This window comes from Heptranchias perlo, chromosome 31 (genome assembly GCF_035084215.1).
Source record: "Heptranchias perlo isolate sHepPer1 chromosome 31, sHepPer1.hap1, whole genome shotgun sequence".
Taxonomy (NCBI): Eukaryota; Metazoa; Chordata; class Chondrichthyes; order Hexanchiformes; family Hexanchidae; genus Heptranchias; species Heptranchias perlo.
In genome coordinates, this window is record NC_090355.1 from 11,770,616 (window position 1) to 11,790,225 (window position 19,610).

Below are 19,610 nucleotides of genomic sequence, written 5' to 3' on the forward strand. Positions count from 1 at the left end.
TACCTACCATTTCTGCCATTCTAGCTGGACTGTTTCCAAACTGGTTAACTGCTGTCACCACTTTAAATTTTTGTTCTGCTTAAAATCATCAGCATATTTTCTTTATAGTTGGAGCATTCCAGAGGTGTCATCTTGACGTGATTGCCTTTTTGCTCTGATTATACTTGATCACGGTTAGTTTCCAAAATTGTATTGTCACATGTTGTCTGACAGCTACTATTTACACAGTCTACCACCAGACAATTGCAAGTTCAAAGCAAAAGCAGAATTAAACAGTTTATAAATGATCAAATCTGTGGTAGGAGTTGTGCAGTGCAAAATTCCTCAAAATATTTCCGTAAACTATGAAAAAATTGATGAGGTTATTCACGTGAAAAGAACTGACTATTATGGAAACTTCAACAGAAATTCAATTTTCCAAAGGTAACTGATACCTTTCCAACTTGGTTAATATTCATACATCACTAATGTGATACTTCAAAAGAAGTTCAATATTTATTTGATGTACTGCTGGATTAGAAAGAAAAACCTTTGAATGTCATGCAACGCTGGCAGTGTTTTTGGTTCATGATGAAAATCTTCCAAGATCGGATGAAATTACATTTGTGTACTTCAAATAGCAATGTATTAAAGTCACTTTTAGTCCTTGTCTGTTTTCTTGACTATTTCTTCTTTCGTTCTGAATTGTCATTATTTAGATTGGATTCATGTAAATAGAATTCTGATTATTCTATAAGGAAGACTTTTGATGTATTTTTTGTTCCAGTGTTTCAAGTGTGTTCTTTTGAAACTTTTCAATATTGACTCTTTTCACTACAAGAATTAAGCTCAAATGTTAGGTGGACACTCCAGGACAGTACCAAAGGAGTGTTACATTGTTAGAGGTTCCGCCATCGATGGAAAATTAAACCAAGACCCATCTTTTTTTTTCTGGTAGTTCAGGTGGAGATAAAAGATCCCAAGACACTATTCAAAGAGCAAAAGAGTTTTCCTGGTGTCTTGACCAATATTCTTCCGCGAACCAACGATGCCATTTAAAAAAAATGAAATCATTTCTCATCACTGTTTGGGGGATCCTGCTGTGTTTAAAATGGCTTCTAGATTTTCCTGTATAACAACAGTCACTGAACTTGAAAATGATTCAGCGTCCGTGAAGCACTTCAGACATTAATGAGGGATGTGATAAGACACTGTATAGTTATTTGGCCTTTATTTTATAGGTCTACCTACAGCCTGGGTCAAGGTTTATGGCTGCCAGTCAGTAAAAGTTTTGTCGTGCCTCCGGTGGAGCTGTCCATCAGCCCGTTGGCCAGCTGCAAGACCGATGTCCTTGCCACAGAGGACACAGGAGAGGTCAGGTAAGATACCAATCACAGGCACTAAATGGAGCGATAAGGACATTTTAATTGTGTTGACGTGATTGTATCATCCAGAAATCAAATTAGGAAAGCATTTGCCAGCTGTTTTCAAATTCATAGAACAATTTGCAGATTAGGTATGATGGATGTTGATTTATCAGTTTATTCAGTTTTCTAATTTGACTTTCCATCATTTTCTGTGACATGTATATCAAATTAGAACATTCTTTATTTTACCTTTTTTGGATAAATTATTATTTCTGCTGCCAGTTGAGGTACTGTCGAGTCCTATCAACAAAGAGCAAAGTTTCAAGTCTTTTCTTGTGGTTTGAGACTGCCTTACATCCTTGGAAGTGTTCACACTTGGCCTGATTTCTGGGTAAGTTTGATAGCACGCCTCAGATACCAAACGAAAAACCTTGGCTTGCTTTAACTACTAGTCCCATTCCTCCACTGGATCCCCTCACATCTCCAAGAAGCAGCAGAATGAAACAACATTAGACTTTGTTTGAGGCTTCAACTGCCAATCAAATTTGTTGCACAGTAAATGAACAAGTGAATAAATAACAGTTATATATTTAAAGTAGATGTTAGATTATGTTAATTCCTTGCACAAAGAAAATAAATCGTTTGCAATCTCTCTTAAAAGATCATATCTTAAAACTAACCTTTATGTATGTAACTGTTCTATTTTCTTACCAACTGCAGAATTGTCTGATTAGCTAATTCTCACTGAGAAGTTCTGTTCAGATTACCTCTCTTCAGACAACTGATCCAATTGAAACATTTGTGAAAAGCTTCAGGCTTTTAAATAGCCTCTGAAAAAGTTACTGGAGCTTTATGAAATTTGAATGGCTGCCTCCAAATTTTAAAAAAATGCCAATTTTATACACAACTAAATCAATGACACAATACATTTGTGTTTGAATTGGTGTGACTTGGTTCTTCTTTCAAGTAAACTGCCCGGAGATGGATGAGTAGCCCTTTAAAATATAGTATCCATTTAGGCCGAGGCCCGATTTTTATGGGTATAGCTGATTTTTAACAACAACAACATGCATTTATATAGCACCTTTTTAATGTAGTAAAATGTCCCAAGGCGCTTCACAGGAGCGATTTTGAAACAAAATTTGACACCGAGCCACATAAGGAAATATTAGGACAGGTGACCAAAAGCTTGGTCAAAGAGGTAGGTTTTAAGGTGTGTCTTAAAGGAGGAGAGAGAGGCGGAGAGGTTGAGGGAGGATTCCAGAGCTTAGGGCCTAGGCAGCTGAAGGCACAGCCGCCAGTGGTGGAGCAATTAAAATCAGAGATGTGCAAGAGGCAAGAATTGGAGGACCACAGAGATCTCGGAAGGATGTAGGGCTGGAGGAGGTTACACAGGTTGGGAGGCGTGAGGCCATGGAGGGATTTGAAAACAAAAATGAGAATTTGAAAATCGAGGCGTTGCCTGACCAGGAGCCAATGTAGGTCAGTGAGCACCAAGGTGATGGGAGAACAGGACTTGGTGCGAGTTAGGATCTGGGCAGCAGAATTTTGAATGAACTCAAGTTTATGGAGGGTGGAAGATGGGAGGCCGGCCAGGAGAACATTGGAACGGTCAAGTCTAGAGGTAACAAAGGCATGGATGAGGGTTTCAGCAGCAGATGATCTGAGGCAGGAAGAGAGACGGATGATATAACAAAGGTGGAAGTAGGCTGTCTTGGTGAAGGAGAGGATATGCGGTCGGGAGCTCATCTCAGGGTCAAATAGGACGCCATGGTTGCGAACGGTCGGGTTCAGCCTCAAACAATGCCCAAGGAGAGGGATGGAGTCGGTGGCTAGAGAATGGTATTTGTGGCGGGGACCAAAGATAATGGCTTCGGTCTTCCCAATATTTAGTTGGAGGAAATGTTTGTTCATCCAGTACTGGATGCCGGACAAGCAGTGTAACAAATGAGAGACTGTGGAGGGGTCGAGGGAAGTGGTGGTGAGGTAGAGCTGGGTGTCTTCAGTTAACTCCTTTGTATCGTCACGGAATTGAAGGAGCCAATACCAAGTTAAAACGAGACAGAAATGCTTTGTCACACTTGTTCGTGCCTGTTTTGTGTCTCCGCATACCTAATTTGGAGTGAGGATCCGCTTTATTCAAAACTGGCTGAACGCTGCCCATTAAGGCCTAGTTTAAGGAAACAGAGGTAGGAGTTGTAAAGGTCACATCAGATCATGGCATAATTTTTAAGTGCTAAATTTAAAGCGCTACTATTTGACATTATTTCATCAGACGCCCTGCAGTGCAGTAATATCCTGGCAAGATATTTCATGGACACTTCAAAGGGTTAAAATTACACTAAATGCTGCCTAGTGTGGCAGCAAGCAGTTTCACACTCAGAGGCCCCGATTTTAAGAGGGGTGGGAACGGTGCGTCGAGCCCCAAAGTGTGCGGCCCAGCCGGAGAGTTTGGGAGCATTTATTTAAATGAGGCCCTGACGATCTTATCGACAGGGCCTCATTTAAATAAATGCTCCCGGAGTCCCGCCCAAACCCAGCCTGATCCACTACGGTCCCTGGCAGTCAGTGGGAGGAGGAGTTTGGAGAGGATTGGGGATGGGCGGGGGTCTACTGCTATGGGTGGGGAGGCTGGGGCTTAGAATCATAGAATGGTTACTGCACAGAAGGAGGCTATTCAGCCCATAGAGCCCATGCTGGCTCTTTGTAAGAGCAATCCAGTTAGTCCCATTTCCCCGCTCTCCCTGTAGCCCTGAAATTTTTTTCCCTTCAAGTATTTATCCAATTCTTTTCTGAGAGCCAAGATAGAATCTGCTTCCACCACCCTTTCAGGCTGCGCATTCCAGATCATAACTACTCACTGCGTTTTTAAAAAAAAAAGTTTCTCCTCATGTCACCTTTTGGTTCTTTTGCCAATCGTCTTAAACCTGTGTCCTCTGGTTGTCGACCCTTCCGCCAATGGGAACAGTTTCTCTTTATTTACTTTACCTAAACCTTTCATGGTTTTGAGCACTTCTATCAAATCTCCTCTCAACCTTCTGAAAGGAGAACAATCCCAGCTTCTCCAGTCTATCCACGTAACTGAAGTCCCTCATCTCTGGAACCATTCTAGTAAATCTTTTCTGCACCCTCTCTAAGGCCTTCACATCTTTCCTAAAGTGCGGTGCCCAGAATTGGACACAATACTCCAGATGTGGCTGAACCAGTGTTTTATAAAGGTTCAACATAACTTTCTTGCTTTTGTTCTCTGTTTCTATTTATAAAGCCCAGGATCCCGTATGCGTTTTTAACTGCTTTCTCAACCTGGACTGCCACTTTCAAAGATTTATGCCCATATACCCCCAGGTCTCTCTGTTCCTGCACCCTCTTTAGGATTGTACCATTTAGTTTATGTTGCCTCTTCTCATTCTTCTTGCCAAAAGACATACTTGCTCTCGAGGCAGTACAAAGAAGGTTCACTCGGTTAATCCCGGGGATGAGGGGGTGGACATATGAGGAGAGGTTGAGTAAATTGGGACTCTACTCATTGGAGTTCAGAAGAATGAGAGGCGATCTTATTAAAACATATAAGATTGTGAAGGGGCTTGATCGGGTGGATGCGGTAAGGATGTTCCCAAGGATGGGTGAAACTAGAACTAGGGGGCATAATCTTAGAATAAGGGGCTGCTCTTTCAAAACTGAGATGAGGAGAAACTTCTTCACTCAGAGGGTGGTCGGTCTGTGGAATTTGCTGCCCCAGGAAGCTGTGGAAGCTACATCATTAGATAAATTTAAAACAGAAATAGACAGTTTCCTAGAAGTAAAGGGAATTAGGGGTTACGGGGAGCGGGCAGGAAATTGGACATGAAGCTGAGTTCGGATCGGTCAATGCCCTGTGGGTGGCGGAGAGGGCCCAGGGGCTGAGTGGCCGGGTCCTGCTCCTACTTCTTGTGTTCTTTAGATTTGTGGTTGGGATCAGATCAGCCATGATCTTATTGAATGGCAGAGCAGGCTCGAGGGGCCGATTGGCCTACTCCTGCTCCTATTTCTTATGTTCTTATGTGAAATGTATCACTTCGCACTTCTCTGCGTTAAATTTCATCTGCCATGTGTCTGCCTGTTCCACCAGCCTGTCTATATCCTCTTAAAGTCTATTACTATCCTCCTCACTGTTTACTATACTTCCAAGTTTTGTGTCATTTGCAAATTTTGAAGTTATGCCCTGTACACCCAGGTCTAAGTCATTGATATATATCAAAAAAGCAGCGGTCCTAGTCCCTGGGGAACACCACTGCATACCTTCCTCCAGTCCGAAGAAGAACCGTTCACCACTGCTCCCTGTTTCCTGTCAGTTAGCCAATTTCATATCCATGCTGCCAATGCCCCTTTTCATCCATGTGCTTCAATTTTGCTGACAAGCCTATTATGTGGTATTTTATCAACGCCTTTTGAAAGTCCATTTACACATCAACCGCATTGCCCTCACCAACCCTCTCTGTTACCTCATCAAAAAACTCATTCAAGTTAGTTAAACACGATTTGCCTTTAACAAATCCGTGCCAGCTTTCCTTTATTAATCCACACTTGTCCAAGTGACTATTAATTTTGTACCGGATTATCATTGCTAAAAGCTTCCCCACCACAGAGATTAAACTGATTGGCCTGTCATTGCCGGGTTTATCCTTACACCCTTTTTTTGAACAAGGGTAACATCTGCAATTCTCCAGTCCTCTGGCACCACCCCCAAATCTAAGGAGGATTGGAGATTATGGCCAGCGCCTCTGCAATTTCCATCCTTACTTTCCTCAGCAACTCAGGATGCGTCCCACCCGGACCAGGTGACTTATCTACTGGAAGGCCCAAGGACTCCTTACGAGTCCGGGCGGAGAACTCTTGCTCCTCCTGGCCTGCAAGGAGTTCTGACAGAAGTATTTTTTAAAAACTTGCCCTGGTCTCTTCTGGCCAGTCGATGCTTCCTGCCTTGGTTCTGCTGTTGGGTTCCAGACAGTGCGGGACTCCCCCCTGACTTTTTGTTAATATTGTGTCGCGGTGCCAATGACATCATCGGGCCACGGCTTTTGCATTTGAAGTAGGCCCCCCCCCCCCCCCCCCTGCCTGTAATGGGAGCCTCAGCCAACTTAAAAGTTGGCAAACATGAAATGGCGCTAGGCAGGAACAGTAACCCTCAGGCCATTAAGTTGATTCGGCCTAATTTTAACCCCACCCCCTCCCATGCTCGTAGGGTGAGTGAATTAAAATTGAGGCCACAATTCTCCACTCCAAGAGGACCCCCAACTGCCAGGAGATCAAGACCAAAAGGAGCCAAGTGGTAAATTACAAGGAAAGATAGAAAAAATGGGAGGCTGGGTCACCTTGGGTTATTTTCTTGGAATTCCTAGTGTCCAGTAATGAGAAAAAAGATGGCCTTCCACCGTAATAGCATAGGGTTGTTGTTTTGCACTGAGTGATACCTCAAAAGGTAACAAATAATAAAGTAAACTAAAGAACATGGGTTACTTACAGGGTGACGAACAGATTGAGATTTTTTTTTGTTGGCTTAAAATCATGAAATCTTGATTTTTCAAGTCCATGGTGAACAAAACATAACATTGTGTTACAGATTATTACTTTAGCACTGTACAATTAATTATCTTTTCATTTTGTGAATTTATGTAAATGATCACACGTTCATCGCGACTATTTATGACCTGTTGCTGTCTCATTTGCTGAGGTGCAGATGGGAGCTTTATGCTCCTTCCTCTTAATGAGACTTCACTTTTGTGTGAAAATAATTTTTATCTTCTAATTACGCACATACATCTCGAAAGATAATTTGTCGTGCGCAAGGTTTTTCTACAAACCAATTCTCTTAGAGCTTTGATGGAAATGATCCTTTAAAAAATATGCCGGCATATTCATTATCTCGACGTTTTTAAATGGCTGGCTATTTTTAATTGCAATTGCTTTTTGAAGTACAGTCACTGTTGTAACATAGGAAATCTGCCAGCCAATTTGCACACAGCAGAGTATCACAAACAGCAATGAGATAGATAAATGACCAGATAATCTGTTTTAGTGATACACAGCCCATCAGATACTGAAAGATTGAATCTGTACTGGGCAGCAAAGTTTGATGCTCTGACTGCTGAGGGGTGTCAATAAAATGCCCCTCCTTTCCCCCAGAATATAGAACCAAGGAGAGGTTATGATTTAACACAATCACCTACCAGAATCATAGAATGGTTACAGCATAGAAGGAGACCATTTGGCCCCTCAAGCCTGTGCCGGCTCTTTGTAAGAGCAATCCAGTTAGTTCCATTACCCCGCTCTTTCCCCGTAGCCTTGCAAATTTTTCCCCTTCGAGTATTTATCCAATTCCTTTTAGAAAAGCACGATTGAATCTGCTTCCACCACCCTTTTAGGCAGCACATCCCAGAACATAACTACTTGCTGCGTTAAAAAAAGTTTTTCCTCGTGTCGCCTTTGGTTCTTTTGCCAATCACCTTGAATCTGTGTCCTCTGGTTCTTGACCCTTCCACCAATGGGAACAGTTTCTCTTTATTTACTTTATCTAAACCCTTCATGATTTTGAATACTTCTATCAAAACTCCTCTCAACCTTCTCTGCTCTTAGGAGAACAACCCCAACTTCTCCAGCCTATCCATGTAATTGAAGTCCTTCATCCTTGGAACCGTTCTAGTAAACCTGTTCTGCACCCTCACATCCTTCCTAAAGTGCGGTGCCCAGAATTGGACACAATATTCCAGCTGTGGCCGAATCAGTGTTTTATAAAGGTTCAACATAACTTCCTTGCTTTTGTACTCTATGCCTCTGTTTATAAAGCTCAGAATCCCGTATGCTTTCTCAACCTGTCCTGCCACCTTCAAAGATTTGTGCACATATACCCCCAAGTCTCTCTGTTCCTGCGCCCCCTTTAGAATTGTACCATTTAGTTTATATTGCCTCTCCTCATTCTTCCTGCCAAAATGTATCACTTTACACTTCTCTGTTAAATTTCATCTGCCACTTGTCTGCCCATTCCACCAGCCTGTCTATGTCCTCTTGAGGTCTATTGGTATCCCCCTCACTGTTTACTACACTTCCAAGTTTTGTATCATTTGCAGATTTTGAAATTGTGCCCTGTACACCCAAGTCCAAGTCATTAATATATAATCAAAAAAAGCAGTGGTCGTAGTACTGATCCCTGGGGATCACCACTGTATACCTTCCTCCAGTCTGAAAAACAACTGTTCACCACTACTGTTTCCTGTCACTTAGCCAATTTTGTATCCATGCTGCCACTGCCCCTTTTATTCCATGGGCTACAATTTTGCTGACAAGCCTATTATGTGGCACTTTATCAAATGCCTTTTGAAAGTCCATATATGTAACATCAATCGCATTGCCCTCATCAGCCTCTCTGTTACCTCATCAAAAAACTCAATCAAGTTAAACACTATTTGCCTTTAACAAATCCGTGATGGCTTTCTTTTTATTAATCCACATTTGTCCAAGTGACTATTAATTTTGTCCAGGATTATTGTTTCTGAAAGCTTCCCACCAGCGAGGTTAAACTAACTGGCCTTTAGTTGCTGGGTTTATCCTTAAATCATTTTTTGAACAATGGTGTAACATTTGCAATTCTCCAGTCCTCTGGCACCACTCCCATATCTGAGGTGGATTGGAAAATTATGGCCAGCACCTCTGCAATTTCCACTTTTCCCTCAGCAACCTAGGATGCATCCCATCCGGACCTGGTGACTTATCTACTTTAAGTACAGCCAGCCTTTCTAGTACCTCCTTTATCAATTTTTAGCCCATCCAGTATCTCAACTACCTCCTTTTATGGTGACTTTGGCAGCATCTTCTTCCTTGGTAAAGACAGATGCAAAGTACTCATTTAGTACCTCAGCCATGCCCTCTGCCTCCAAGTGGAGATCTTTTTTTGGTCCCTAATCAGCCCCACCCCTCCTCTTACTGTCCTTTTATTATTTATATGCCTATAGAAGACTTTTGGATTCCCTTTTATGTTAGCTGCCAGTCTATTCTCATACTCTGTGCCCCTCTTCTTTCCTTTTTTACTTACTTTCTGTATTCAGCTTGGTTCTAATTTGTATTATCAACCTGACACCTATGATGCGCCCCCTTTTTCTGCTTCGTCTTACTCTCTATCTCTTTCATCAGCCAGGGAGCTCTGGCTTTGATTGCCCTATCTTTCCCCCTTGTGAGAATGTACCTAGACTGTACCCGGGCCATCTCCTCTTTAAAGGCCGCCCGTTGTTCAATTACAGTTTTGCCTGCCAATCTTGAATTCCAATTTACCCGGGCCAGATCCATTCTCAACCCAATTAAGTATTTTTGCCCTAGATTGCTCTGCTAATGTGTACAATGCTGTTACTTTAAGGGCATGACTTCCCCAGTTTAATTTTCTTCTCTGTTTTAGTTCTCCGAGAGCCATATGTATCTTGCTCTCTGGGACATTGGGTCGGCAAACTGCTTCCAAGCCTTCTCCTGGGAGATATATGACTGTGGTGTAAGTTGCCTCTCTTTTCCTCTCTCCCTTCTATTCCCATGAGGAAATGCAAGTCTTTGCAAGATACTTCCCCAGAGGACTTGGCTGCATTGGGTAAATCCCTGTGTTCGAACTGATATTTCTTGTAAGTGATTGTATTTGCAGTCTCAGAACATTGGTTTTGTCCTCCCTATCCCCCATGCACATGGAGGCTTCATGCCTCCTCTCACCTCAGATATATATCCCATTCATGCACTGGATGTTGATGAAGAGGAAACTGAAACTTCCTTGCCATTGTAACTTCGTTGCATGACATTCTGGCCCTGCTGATTCCATAAGCATGATTCCAAGCTCGACAGATGGTGCAATGTTGATGAAGATGCTTACTTCATGCCACTGCGACAGACCTTTCAAACCCACTGGTGTTAGTTGCTCACATACTAATGTGGGTGAATTTTTGTGAATAGTTCTTTTTCACTTGGCCTAGCTTTTGATCTTTAGAAGAAACAAACCTCCACAAGTTTTAACTCATCCTTTAGGAAAGGATTAGTCCTTTTTACTGCGTCACCTGTTTCTTTCCCAACACCCACTTCTGAGATAAAATGGATTTTTAAAAAATTCATTCATGGGATGTGGGTGTCGCTGGCAAGGCCAGCATTTTTTACCCATCCTTAATTGCCCTTGAGAAGGTGGTAGGGAGCCACCGCCTTGAACCACAGCAGTCCATGTGGTGAAGGTTCTCCCACAGTGCTGTTAGGAAGGGAGTTCCAGGATTTTGACCCAGCGACCATGAAGGAACGGCGATATATTTCCAAGTCAGGATGGAGTGTGACTTGGAGGGGAACATGCAGGTGGTGGTGCACCCATGCACCTGCTGCCCTTGTCCTACTAGGTGGTAGAGGTCGCGGGTTTGGGCGGTGCTGTCGAAGAAGCCTTGGCGAGTTGCTGCAGTGCATCTTGTAGATGGTACACAGTGCGCTGGTGGTGGAGGGAATGAATGTTTAAGGTGGTGGATGGGGTGCCAGTCAAATGGGCTGCTTTGCTCTGGATGTTGTCAAGCTTCTTGAGCGTTGTTGGAGCTGCACTCATCTAGGCAACTGGAGAGTATTCCATCACACTCCTGACTTGTGCCTTGTAGATGGTGGAAAGGCTTTGGGAGTCAGGAGGTCAGTCATTCGCCGTAGAATACCCAGCCTCTGACCTGCTCTTGCAGCCACAGTATTTATGCGGCTGGTCCAGTTTAGTTTCTGGTCAGTGGTGACCCCCAGGATGTTGATGGTGGAGGATTTGGCAATGGTAATGCCGTTGAATATCAAGGGGAGGTGGTTAGACTCTCTCTTGTTGGAAATGGTCATTGTCTGGCACTTACCTGGCGCATTAGTAATGAATAATCCCATGTTTACGCTGAGACCTGCTAGGAGGGGGAGGGGAAATTCCTCCTGTTAATAGCTTTTGTGAAAAACTGGGACAGATTGTTGTATTTACACCAAATTTTCGACCAAATTATCGACAGGAGGAATCTTACGCCTCTCATGTTATAATCTAAGGTTAGCAATCAAAACCCCGTGGGCAAATAAATTGAGATAACCCATTCCCATTTGGCCGTGTAGTGTTAACTGGTGACGAGAATATTACTGGGGTTTTCCGCTCCTTTGCTCAGCAGCCCATGATTTTCTCCCCTTCCCTTTAATGAGGAAAATCATGGGCTAGAAACACAAACAGGAACCCTGACCTATCTGCCAGTTGAAGAGCTAAAGGAGTTAACTAGTTGCACTTGATGTTAACCAGATCCCTGTCCATATATAAAAATATGCTAGAGTGCACCGAGGATGTGTGCTGCCAAGCTAAGAGTAAAGAGCATTAATAATGCAACTGGATTAGAAACAGGCAGACCATGCCACAGTAGTGCCTCCATTTAATATTTGCATATTAAATAGTATGCACAAATATGCTTATCATGGCGGGAATGCATTTTCTTTCTGCGATAACTCGAGTCATTAGGCAATACAAGCATGAATGGTCAAGGGGAAATGGTGAACAAATGTGGAAGGAGTGCATTTTCTGTAATGGGTTGGGGGAAGTTCAGATCCTAAATTCATTGCCAATTTATGGTGATAATGCACCCAAATTGACAACGGTATGTGATGTGCATTGAGAGTGGTTCTGTCTTCTGCCAGTCCCATTTCTGAACTGGTCGATTAGATATTTGATAGCAGCGGAGGAAAATTGGATGTGGGAATGCATTTGGCCTCCATTTGCCATTATAAATGGATTATAAAACTCAAATAGGAGTTTTGTTCACCTTTTTATAGTACTTGGTTCAAGCCTTTTGGCCAGTACAACAGTCGAGCTGAAGCCTGATAAAGCTGATAGTTCAAACTATCTGTGAGAAGGACAATGACAGCTAAATCTAGAGACACAAAGGGATGGGAGGAAAATTGTACTTGTACTGTGGTAAATGATCAACAACTACATAAAAATGCTTATCTTTGTCATTCATTTTTTCAAAAGTTTTTTTGAAAGGAGGATGTAAAAAGCAAGAATTAAAAGAAAATGTTGTCAGTTATCCAAAAAGCATAATTACAAGATAATGAAAATGCTAATCTCTATTAAGGAGGATAATTGGGTGATTGAATACTGTTAGACTCATTGCTTAAACTATGAATATCCAATTAGTAAAACAAATTATATTTGAAGTAATCACCATATTACAAAGATGAATGGAAGTCAAACTGGTGTGCACCACAGAAGTGTGCATCAAGGCAGTGCTCCTTCATTGTAAATCTTCATAGCTCAAGTACTGTTTAATACTGTTTTAGAGTGGTGCCGAGCTGGCAATACTGAGTTATACTGGCTGTAAGTGCTGCTCCACACCTAGGTGTAGCAGAGCTCTACATTGCATGCACAAATTAATGTGCAAGACTCCACTCATCAAACTTGCAAAGTAGTGAAATGTTTAATTTGTTTTCATAAAATATACTTTATTCATAAAATTTGCAGCAATACATACAGTTGTCATATCACATTCCAAATGTACACAATACAGATTATACAATTTGCAGGTTACATCAAGTGCAGTTCAATGAACACATTGTACATAATTACAGTTCATGACACTCTAGGGTGCCTCATTGCATTACACTCAAAACAGATAATTGATTACAGGATTTATTACAGGTACATTACAGATACATTACATCAATTTGAATTTTACATTCTGCCCGAGGAGGTTTTTCCCTGATTGCAGCCCCTCGGTATACAATGGCGGGAAGGCTCTAAATGGTTGCCTTTCCCCACAGACCCTTTGCGGCGGCCGCACCCAGCCACAGTGCGTCCCTGAGCACGTGGTCCCAGACCTTGGAATGTGCCAGTCTGCAACACTCGGTCGAGGACAGATCCTTGCAATGGAAGACCAGCAGGTTTCGGGCACACCAAAGGGCGTCTTTCATCGATGGTCTTCCAGCAGCAGTTGATGTCCGTCTCGGTGTGCGTCCCCGGGAACAGCCCATAGAACTGCTCGCGACGAACCTGGACAGATACCACTACATCTCTCTCCAGACCTTCTTTGCAAAGGCACATTCCAGAAGGAGATGGGTGGCTGTCTCGTCTCCACCGCAGCCTCCTCGGGGACAGTGCGCAGTGGCGCTGAGAATCCGGGAGTGCATGAAGGATCTGACGGGAAGGGCCCGTCTCACCACCAGCCAAGTTATGTCTTGGTGCTTGTTTGAAAGCTCTGGCGATGAGGCGTTCTGCCAAATGACATTGACAGTCTGCTCGGGATCCATCATCTCCTTTTCCCGTAGGGTCTCAAGGAAGTTACACGCGGACCACTTACTGATCGCCTTGTGGTCGAAGGTGTTTTTTTGCATAAACTTTTCAACGAAGGACAGGTGGGGCAGAACGGTCCAACTGGACAGAGCATTCCGTGGCGGTGTGGCCAGGCCCATCCTTCGCAACACCGGGGATAGGTAGAACCTCAGCACGTAGTGACACTTTGTGTTTGCGTAGCAAGGGTCCACGCAAAGCTTGATGCAGCCGCACACAAAAGTGGCCATCAGGATGAGGGCCACGTTGGGCATGCCTTTCCCCACTTTCTCCGGAGATTTGTACATCGTGTCAATGCGGACACGGTCCATTTTTGATCTCTTATACAAAGTGGAAGATTGCTCGGGTGACTGTCGCAGCGTAGGAGCGAGGTATGGGCCAGACCCGTGCCACGAACAGCAACGCCGAGAGCACCTCGCACCTGATGACAAGGTTTTTGCCCATGATCGAGAGGGATCGTCGATCCCACAGTCCCAGTTTATGCTTCACCTTAGAAATACGCTCCTTCCAGTTCTTGGTGCACGCCCCGCCCCCCCCCCCCCCCCCCCCGAGTCAGATCCCCAGCATCTTCAGGTAACCCGACCTGACGGTGAAGGGGACAAAGGATCGGTCGGTCCAGTTCCCAAAGAACACGGCCTCGCTCTTGGTTGAATTTACCCTGGCCCCTGAGGCCAGTTCGAATTGGTCGCAGATGCTCATCAATCTGCGGACCAAGAGCTGATCCGAGCAAAAGACGGTGACGTCGTCCATGTACAGGGAGGCCTTGACCTGAGTGCCTCCGCTGCCTGAGATCGTCACCCCTCTTATGTCCGCATTCTTCCTGATGGACTTGGCAAAGGGTTCGATGCAGCACACTCACAAGACGGAGGAGAGAGGACAGCCCTGCCTGACTCCAGATTTGATCGGAAAGCTTTCTGATTCCCACCCGTTGATTGAAACAGTGCTACTGATGATTATGTAGAGCAGTTGGATCCAATTGCGGATTCCCTCCCCAAACCCCATTTTGGAGAGCACGTCCATCATGTACATGTGGGATATTCTGTCAAAGGCCTCCTCCTGGTCCAGGCAGGTGTTCACCCCCCTGTCCTGTACTTAGGCGATCGTATCCCTGAGTAGCGCCAGGCTATCAGAGATCTTCCTGCCGGGTACAGCGCAGGTCTGATCGGGGTGGATCACCACCTCCGGGGCTGACTTGACCCGATTGGCGATGACCTTGGACAGAATTTTGTAGTCCACGTTAAGTAATGAGATGGGTCGCCAATTTTTGATTTCTTCCCTCTCCCCTTCCGCTTGTAGATGAGGGTGATGATGCCTTTCCGCATGGAGTCTGACATGCTGCCTGCCAGAAGCATACCTCCGTACAATTCCAGCAGGTCTAGGCCTATCCAGTCCCACAGAGCCGAGCACAACTCCACCAGTAAGCTGTCTCTTCCGGGAGTCCTACTCTTCTTGAAGGAACGGACGGCCTTTGTCAGTTCTTCCAGAGTTAGCGGGTGATCCAGACTCTCCCGCTTGCTGTCGTCTAGCACGGAGGATTGGGAGGCCTCGCTGTCTATGGGCTTTGCGTCGTACAGTCCGGCATAAAAGGATTTGCAGATCCTCAGTATGTCGGGCTGCGAGGACGTGACCGAGCCGTCCTCTTCCTTCAGGCTGCTGATCACAGAGCTCTCTCTGTGCACCTTTTGGAAGAAGAAACGCAAGCCAGTCATGTCCCGCTCCACGGAGCGGACTCTGGACCGGAAAATGATCTTGGAGACCTCGGAGGCAAAGAGCGAGGCTTGCTGGTCCTTCACCTCACTGAGTTCCTCCCCGACATCAATCCCCATCGATTGCAGCAGGAGAAGATTCTGCATGCTTTTCTGGAGTCGGGATGTTTCCCTCTGCCTCTCTCTCGCCTTCTGAACACCTTTTGAGGATGAAGAACCTCTTGATGTTCGCCTTGATGGCTTCCCGCCAGTGCATTGGGGAGTCAAAGAGGGGCTTTACGGTTCTCCAATCTTTGTATTCCCTCTTTAGTTCCTCAATGTTTCCCGGGGTCAACAGTTTCACGTTCAGCTTCCATGTCCCCCTGCCCACTCTCTGATCATCCTGTAGGTGACAGTCGGCCAGGAGGAGGCAGTGGTCAGAGAAGAACACCGGTGTGACCTTGTTGGATCTGACCTTGAGCTTCGGGGACACAAACAGGAAGTCTATCCTGGAACGGACGGACCCGTCTGGTCTGGACCAGGTGTATTGACTCGCCGCTCCGTCTGCAAGGTTGCTGAAGACGTCACACAGCTTGGCGTCTTTCACCGCTTCGATCAGGAGTTTGGACGAGGTGTCCAGTTTGTTGTCGGCTCTGCCGGATCGTCCAGCCGCATCGATGATGCAGTTGAAGTCACCACCGAGAACGACTGGCCTGGACGTCGCTAGCAGCAGTGGGAGCTGCTGGAAGACGGCCAGCCACTCGCTGTTTATAGTTGGGGCGTACACGTTGATCAGCCGGAGCGGAGCGTTTTTGTACATTACGTCTGCTACGAGGAGGCGACGCCCCCACCACCTCCTTCACTTCGGTGATGGTGAAGTTGCCTCCCCGCAGCAGAATCCCCAGGCCGGAAGCACCGCTATCGTTGCCTCCCGACCAGATCGACGGCCCGTGGGCCCACCGCTGCGACCATTGCCAGTAATTGCTGAGGCAGGCCGCACTCCTGCAAGAACAGCAGGTCGCTCTTGACCTTGGCCAGGTAGTCCAAGGTCGACACACATCGCATAGTGCATTCAATGCTACGCTACGTTAATGATTGCAACTTTCAGACCCATTTTAACAACAGTTTAAAGTCTCACCTGACAGTCCGTTTGCTGTTTCCAACTCTTGGCCGTGCCTCTGTGTTCCATGCTCCCTGAGTTGAGGTACGAGTCCTGTTCTGCCTCAGAGAGAGGGTCGTCGTTCCGCCTGGGTGATATCGGCAGCGTGGTGTTGGGTGGAGGGCCCGTGCGATCCTCGTTGTTGCTGCTCCCAGTTTCCCGGAGCCGGTCTTCGCTCTCTGCGGTGCTGCTCCCGGTGTCCCGGATCCGGCTGGTGTGCGCTGGGCACTTTACTGCTCCCAGCATCCCGGAGCTGGAGGGTGCTGGAGGCGTTGTCACTTCCAATGTTCTGGAGATGGGGGGGGTTGATCCCGTCGCTGTCGCCTTGTATGTTTTGACGCTTTCGGTGAGAAGCCTGGCTACCTCGCTCCTGTCGTCCCTCCTCGTCAGCCGCGGGGTTGTCGCTGTGGTCTGATTACGACTCGAGCGCTCTTTTACCCCTGGTTGCAGTGTCGGTAGGGGCTCATTTCTTTTCCTCAGGCTTCCTTTTTCTGTTGTTCTTTTTTACAAGCTGCCATTCTCCCTCTGCTGCCTCCTCGTCCATGGACTCTGTCATCTGGTGGGAAGGCTCAGAGTTGGGTGTCGGGGGTCTGGCAGTTTCCGGCTTGAGCCTTTCCTTGTCTTCCTGGGCCGGGGTCTTCTCGGAGGGGGTTGCGGCGGGGCGAGGGTTCTTGGCCTTCTTTGGGGCAGCCTTGCTTGTTGCCCCTTTCTCCTCCGCTGTGTTGCTCTTGGCTGCCTGGGCGCAGCTGAAGCTGCGTTTGGGGCAGGTCCTGCAGAGATGGCCATCCTCCCCGTACATATTGCAGCACTTGCTCTCCTTGCAGTCCTTAGTCTGATATCCTTCCTGCTTGCAGTTCTTGCAGACGGTTGCAGTGCAGGAGGCCGCCACGTGGCCGGATTTGCTGCAGGTGCGACAGACTCTGTCTTGCTCCACGTACATGATGTACCCTCGACTTCCTCCGATGGCGAAGCTGGAGGGGGGGTGGAGGATGTTGCCTTGGGCGTCCACTCTCAACGTGGCCGTGACCTTCCTCTTACTGGTCCAGATCCCAAAATGGTCGTTGACGTCAACGCTGTTCTCCGCCGCGTTGACGTATCTGGTGAGGAACGTCAGCACGTCGACGACCGGGACGTGTGGGTTGTACATGTGTACAATCAGCTTCCGATTCCTTTGCGTTGGGAGGGTGAAGAGTTAATTGTTCTGTGGGCTTTGTAACTCTCGTGCAGCTGTTAAGAAGCCAGATCAGTTTGAGATTACCTCCTTAAAATGGTCTCAATCCAATTGCCAAAATTTGATTGCTCTCTTGGATCAGTGACTTCAATCCACATTTTATGTACAACCACAGTCATTGTACAATGGATAGTGACTAGCCCAGGGGTCCAGAGACCATTCCTGTGCCCCTATTTCTGTCCCAGCCGAACCCAGCAATCTCAGCACGGACCAGAGATCAAACCTGGGCCCATCATGTTCTGTACAGGCCAGTTCCCTGTTAGGTTGCCTGTGCTTACTAATTAAGTTATAGTCCAGCAATTTTATTTTAAATTCACAAGCTTTCGGAGGCTTCCTCCTTCGTCAGGTAATCCTTACTAATTAAACCATTGGGAGAACACAGGTCATCTTCTCTGCAGTGCCAAAGCTGTGGATGGATTCCTTTGACAGTGGGTAACAGCTAGCTTTAGAAGCTAATGAATAAATCCTTAAAATCTTACACACTGACCCATTTTAAAAAAATAGTGTGTGCTTAAAACAGCAGCTTTTTGAGGGTGACTAAAAGAGATAGCAGTGACTACGGTAAACCCACCATCAGGGAATGAAAAGTTCCTATTAATGATCTGCAGTGGCTGTGGCTCAAAGCATCCCTGCGTCCCACTTTTAGGCCATGACCTCTGGGGTAGAGAATCACAGGGCTAACCTAGACAATGCCATAATTGCCACTCTATTATTATTGACCATACCCTAGCCTCGGAAATCAGTGCCTCTCAATTAGTTTGGACAGGTGCAGCATTGCATCCATTCATTCGCCCATCACAGTGGGAACCATCTACAGGCTGCACTGCAGCAACTCGCCAAGGCTTCTTCGACAGCCCCTCCCAAACCCATGACCTCTACCGCCTAGAAGGATAAGGGCAGCAGGCACATGGGAACAACACCACCTGCACCAACAACACCACACGTTCCTCTCCATGTCACACATCATCCCGAATTGGAAATATATCGCCGTTCCTTCATCGTCGCTGGGTCAAAATCCTGGAACTCCCTACCTAACAGCACTGTAGGAGAACCTTCACCACATGGACTGCATCGGTTCAAGAATGCGGCTCACTACCGCCTTCTCAAGGGCAATTAGGAACGGGCAATAAATGCTGGCCTTGCCAGTGACACCCACATCCCATGAACAAAAATTTAAAAAAATTAATAAAGCCCTTCCCTGTTGACTTCATTGCTAGTTAATTGTTGCTATATAAACGGTGAAATCGAGAAATGCTTCACTGGTCTTTGCCATCATTACTTACACGCTCATAAAATACACTCCTGGCTAACCTTTAGATTTTTTTTTTAGATATTATTAAGTAAAACCTGTGGCATGATGATGGATTGCACAATGTGCAGGGTTCGATTTTAATATTTTGAAGCAGTGTTTGTGTGGGCTGCCAGAAATGGATGGCATCCTGTTGTAGCTGATTCTCCCTTTGCCGTTCCAGTGTAGATTGCAATGCTGTCTGAAACCTGACTTAAGCACCAAATCAATGATCAGCTTTCCAGGAGAGATTTTGCTCAAAGCCTACTGCTTAATCAATAAAAAATGCCAATATTTTCTACCAGACAATGACAGCAGATCCTGGTGATAAATGACTGACTTAACGTAAAAGGGCAAATTGATTATTTTATTCTCTGCCACCACTTACTCATTATCTCTAAAGCTATTCATTACCTGCTGTCAAAGGAATCCATCATAATCCACAGCATTGGCACTACATAGACGATAGCTATTGTTCTCCCGATAGTTTAAGTTGATAAGCACAGACTGTCTATTAGGGAACTGGACTGTGCAGACTAGGTTGGTCTCACCTTTGATCCCCAGTCCATGATGAGATTGCTGAGC

The 19,610-nt window shown here is 45.7% G+C and overlaps 1 protein-coding gene across 6 annotated transcripts in view; it reads left to right on the forward strand.

Annotated features, from left to right (window-relative positions):
• LOC137300495 (astrotactin-2-like) overlaps positions 1-19,610 on the forward strand; it is a 1,223,335-nt gene that overhangs the window by 574,214 nt on the left and 629,511 nt on the right. For all 6 annotated transcript variants that reach the window (XM_067969577.1, XM_067969574.1, XM_067969575.1 and 3 more), the window contains one exon: positions 1,221-1,358. In XM_067969577.1, the coding sequence (XP_067825678.1) occupies positions 1,221-1,358 (138 nt within the window). The remainder of the gene's footprint in view (positions 1-1,220; positions 1,359-19,610) is intronic.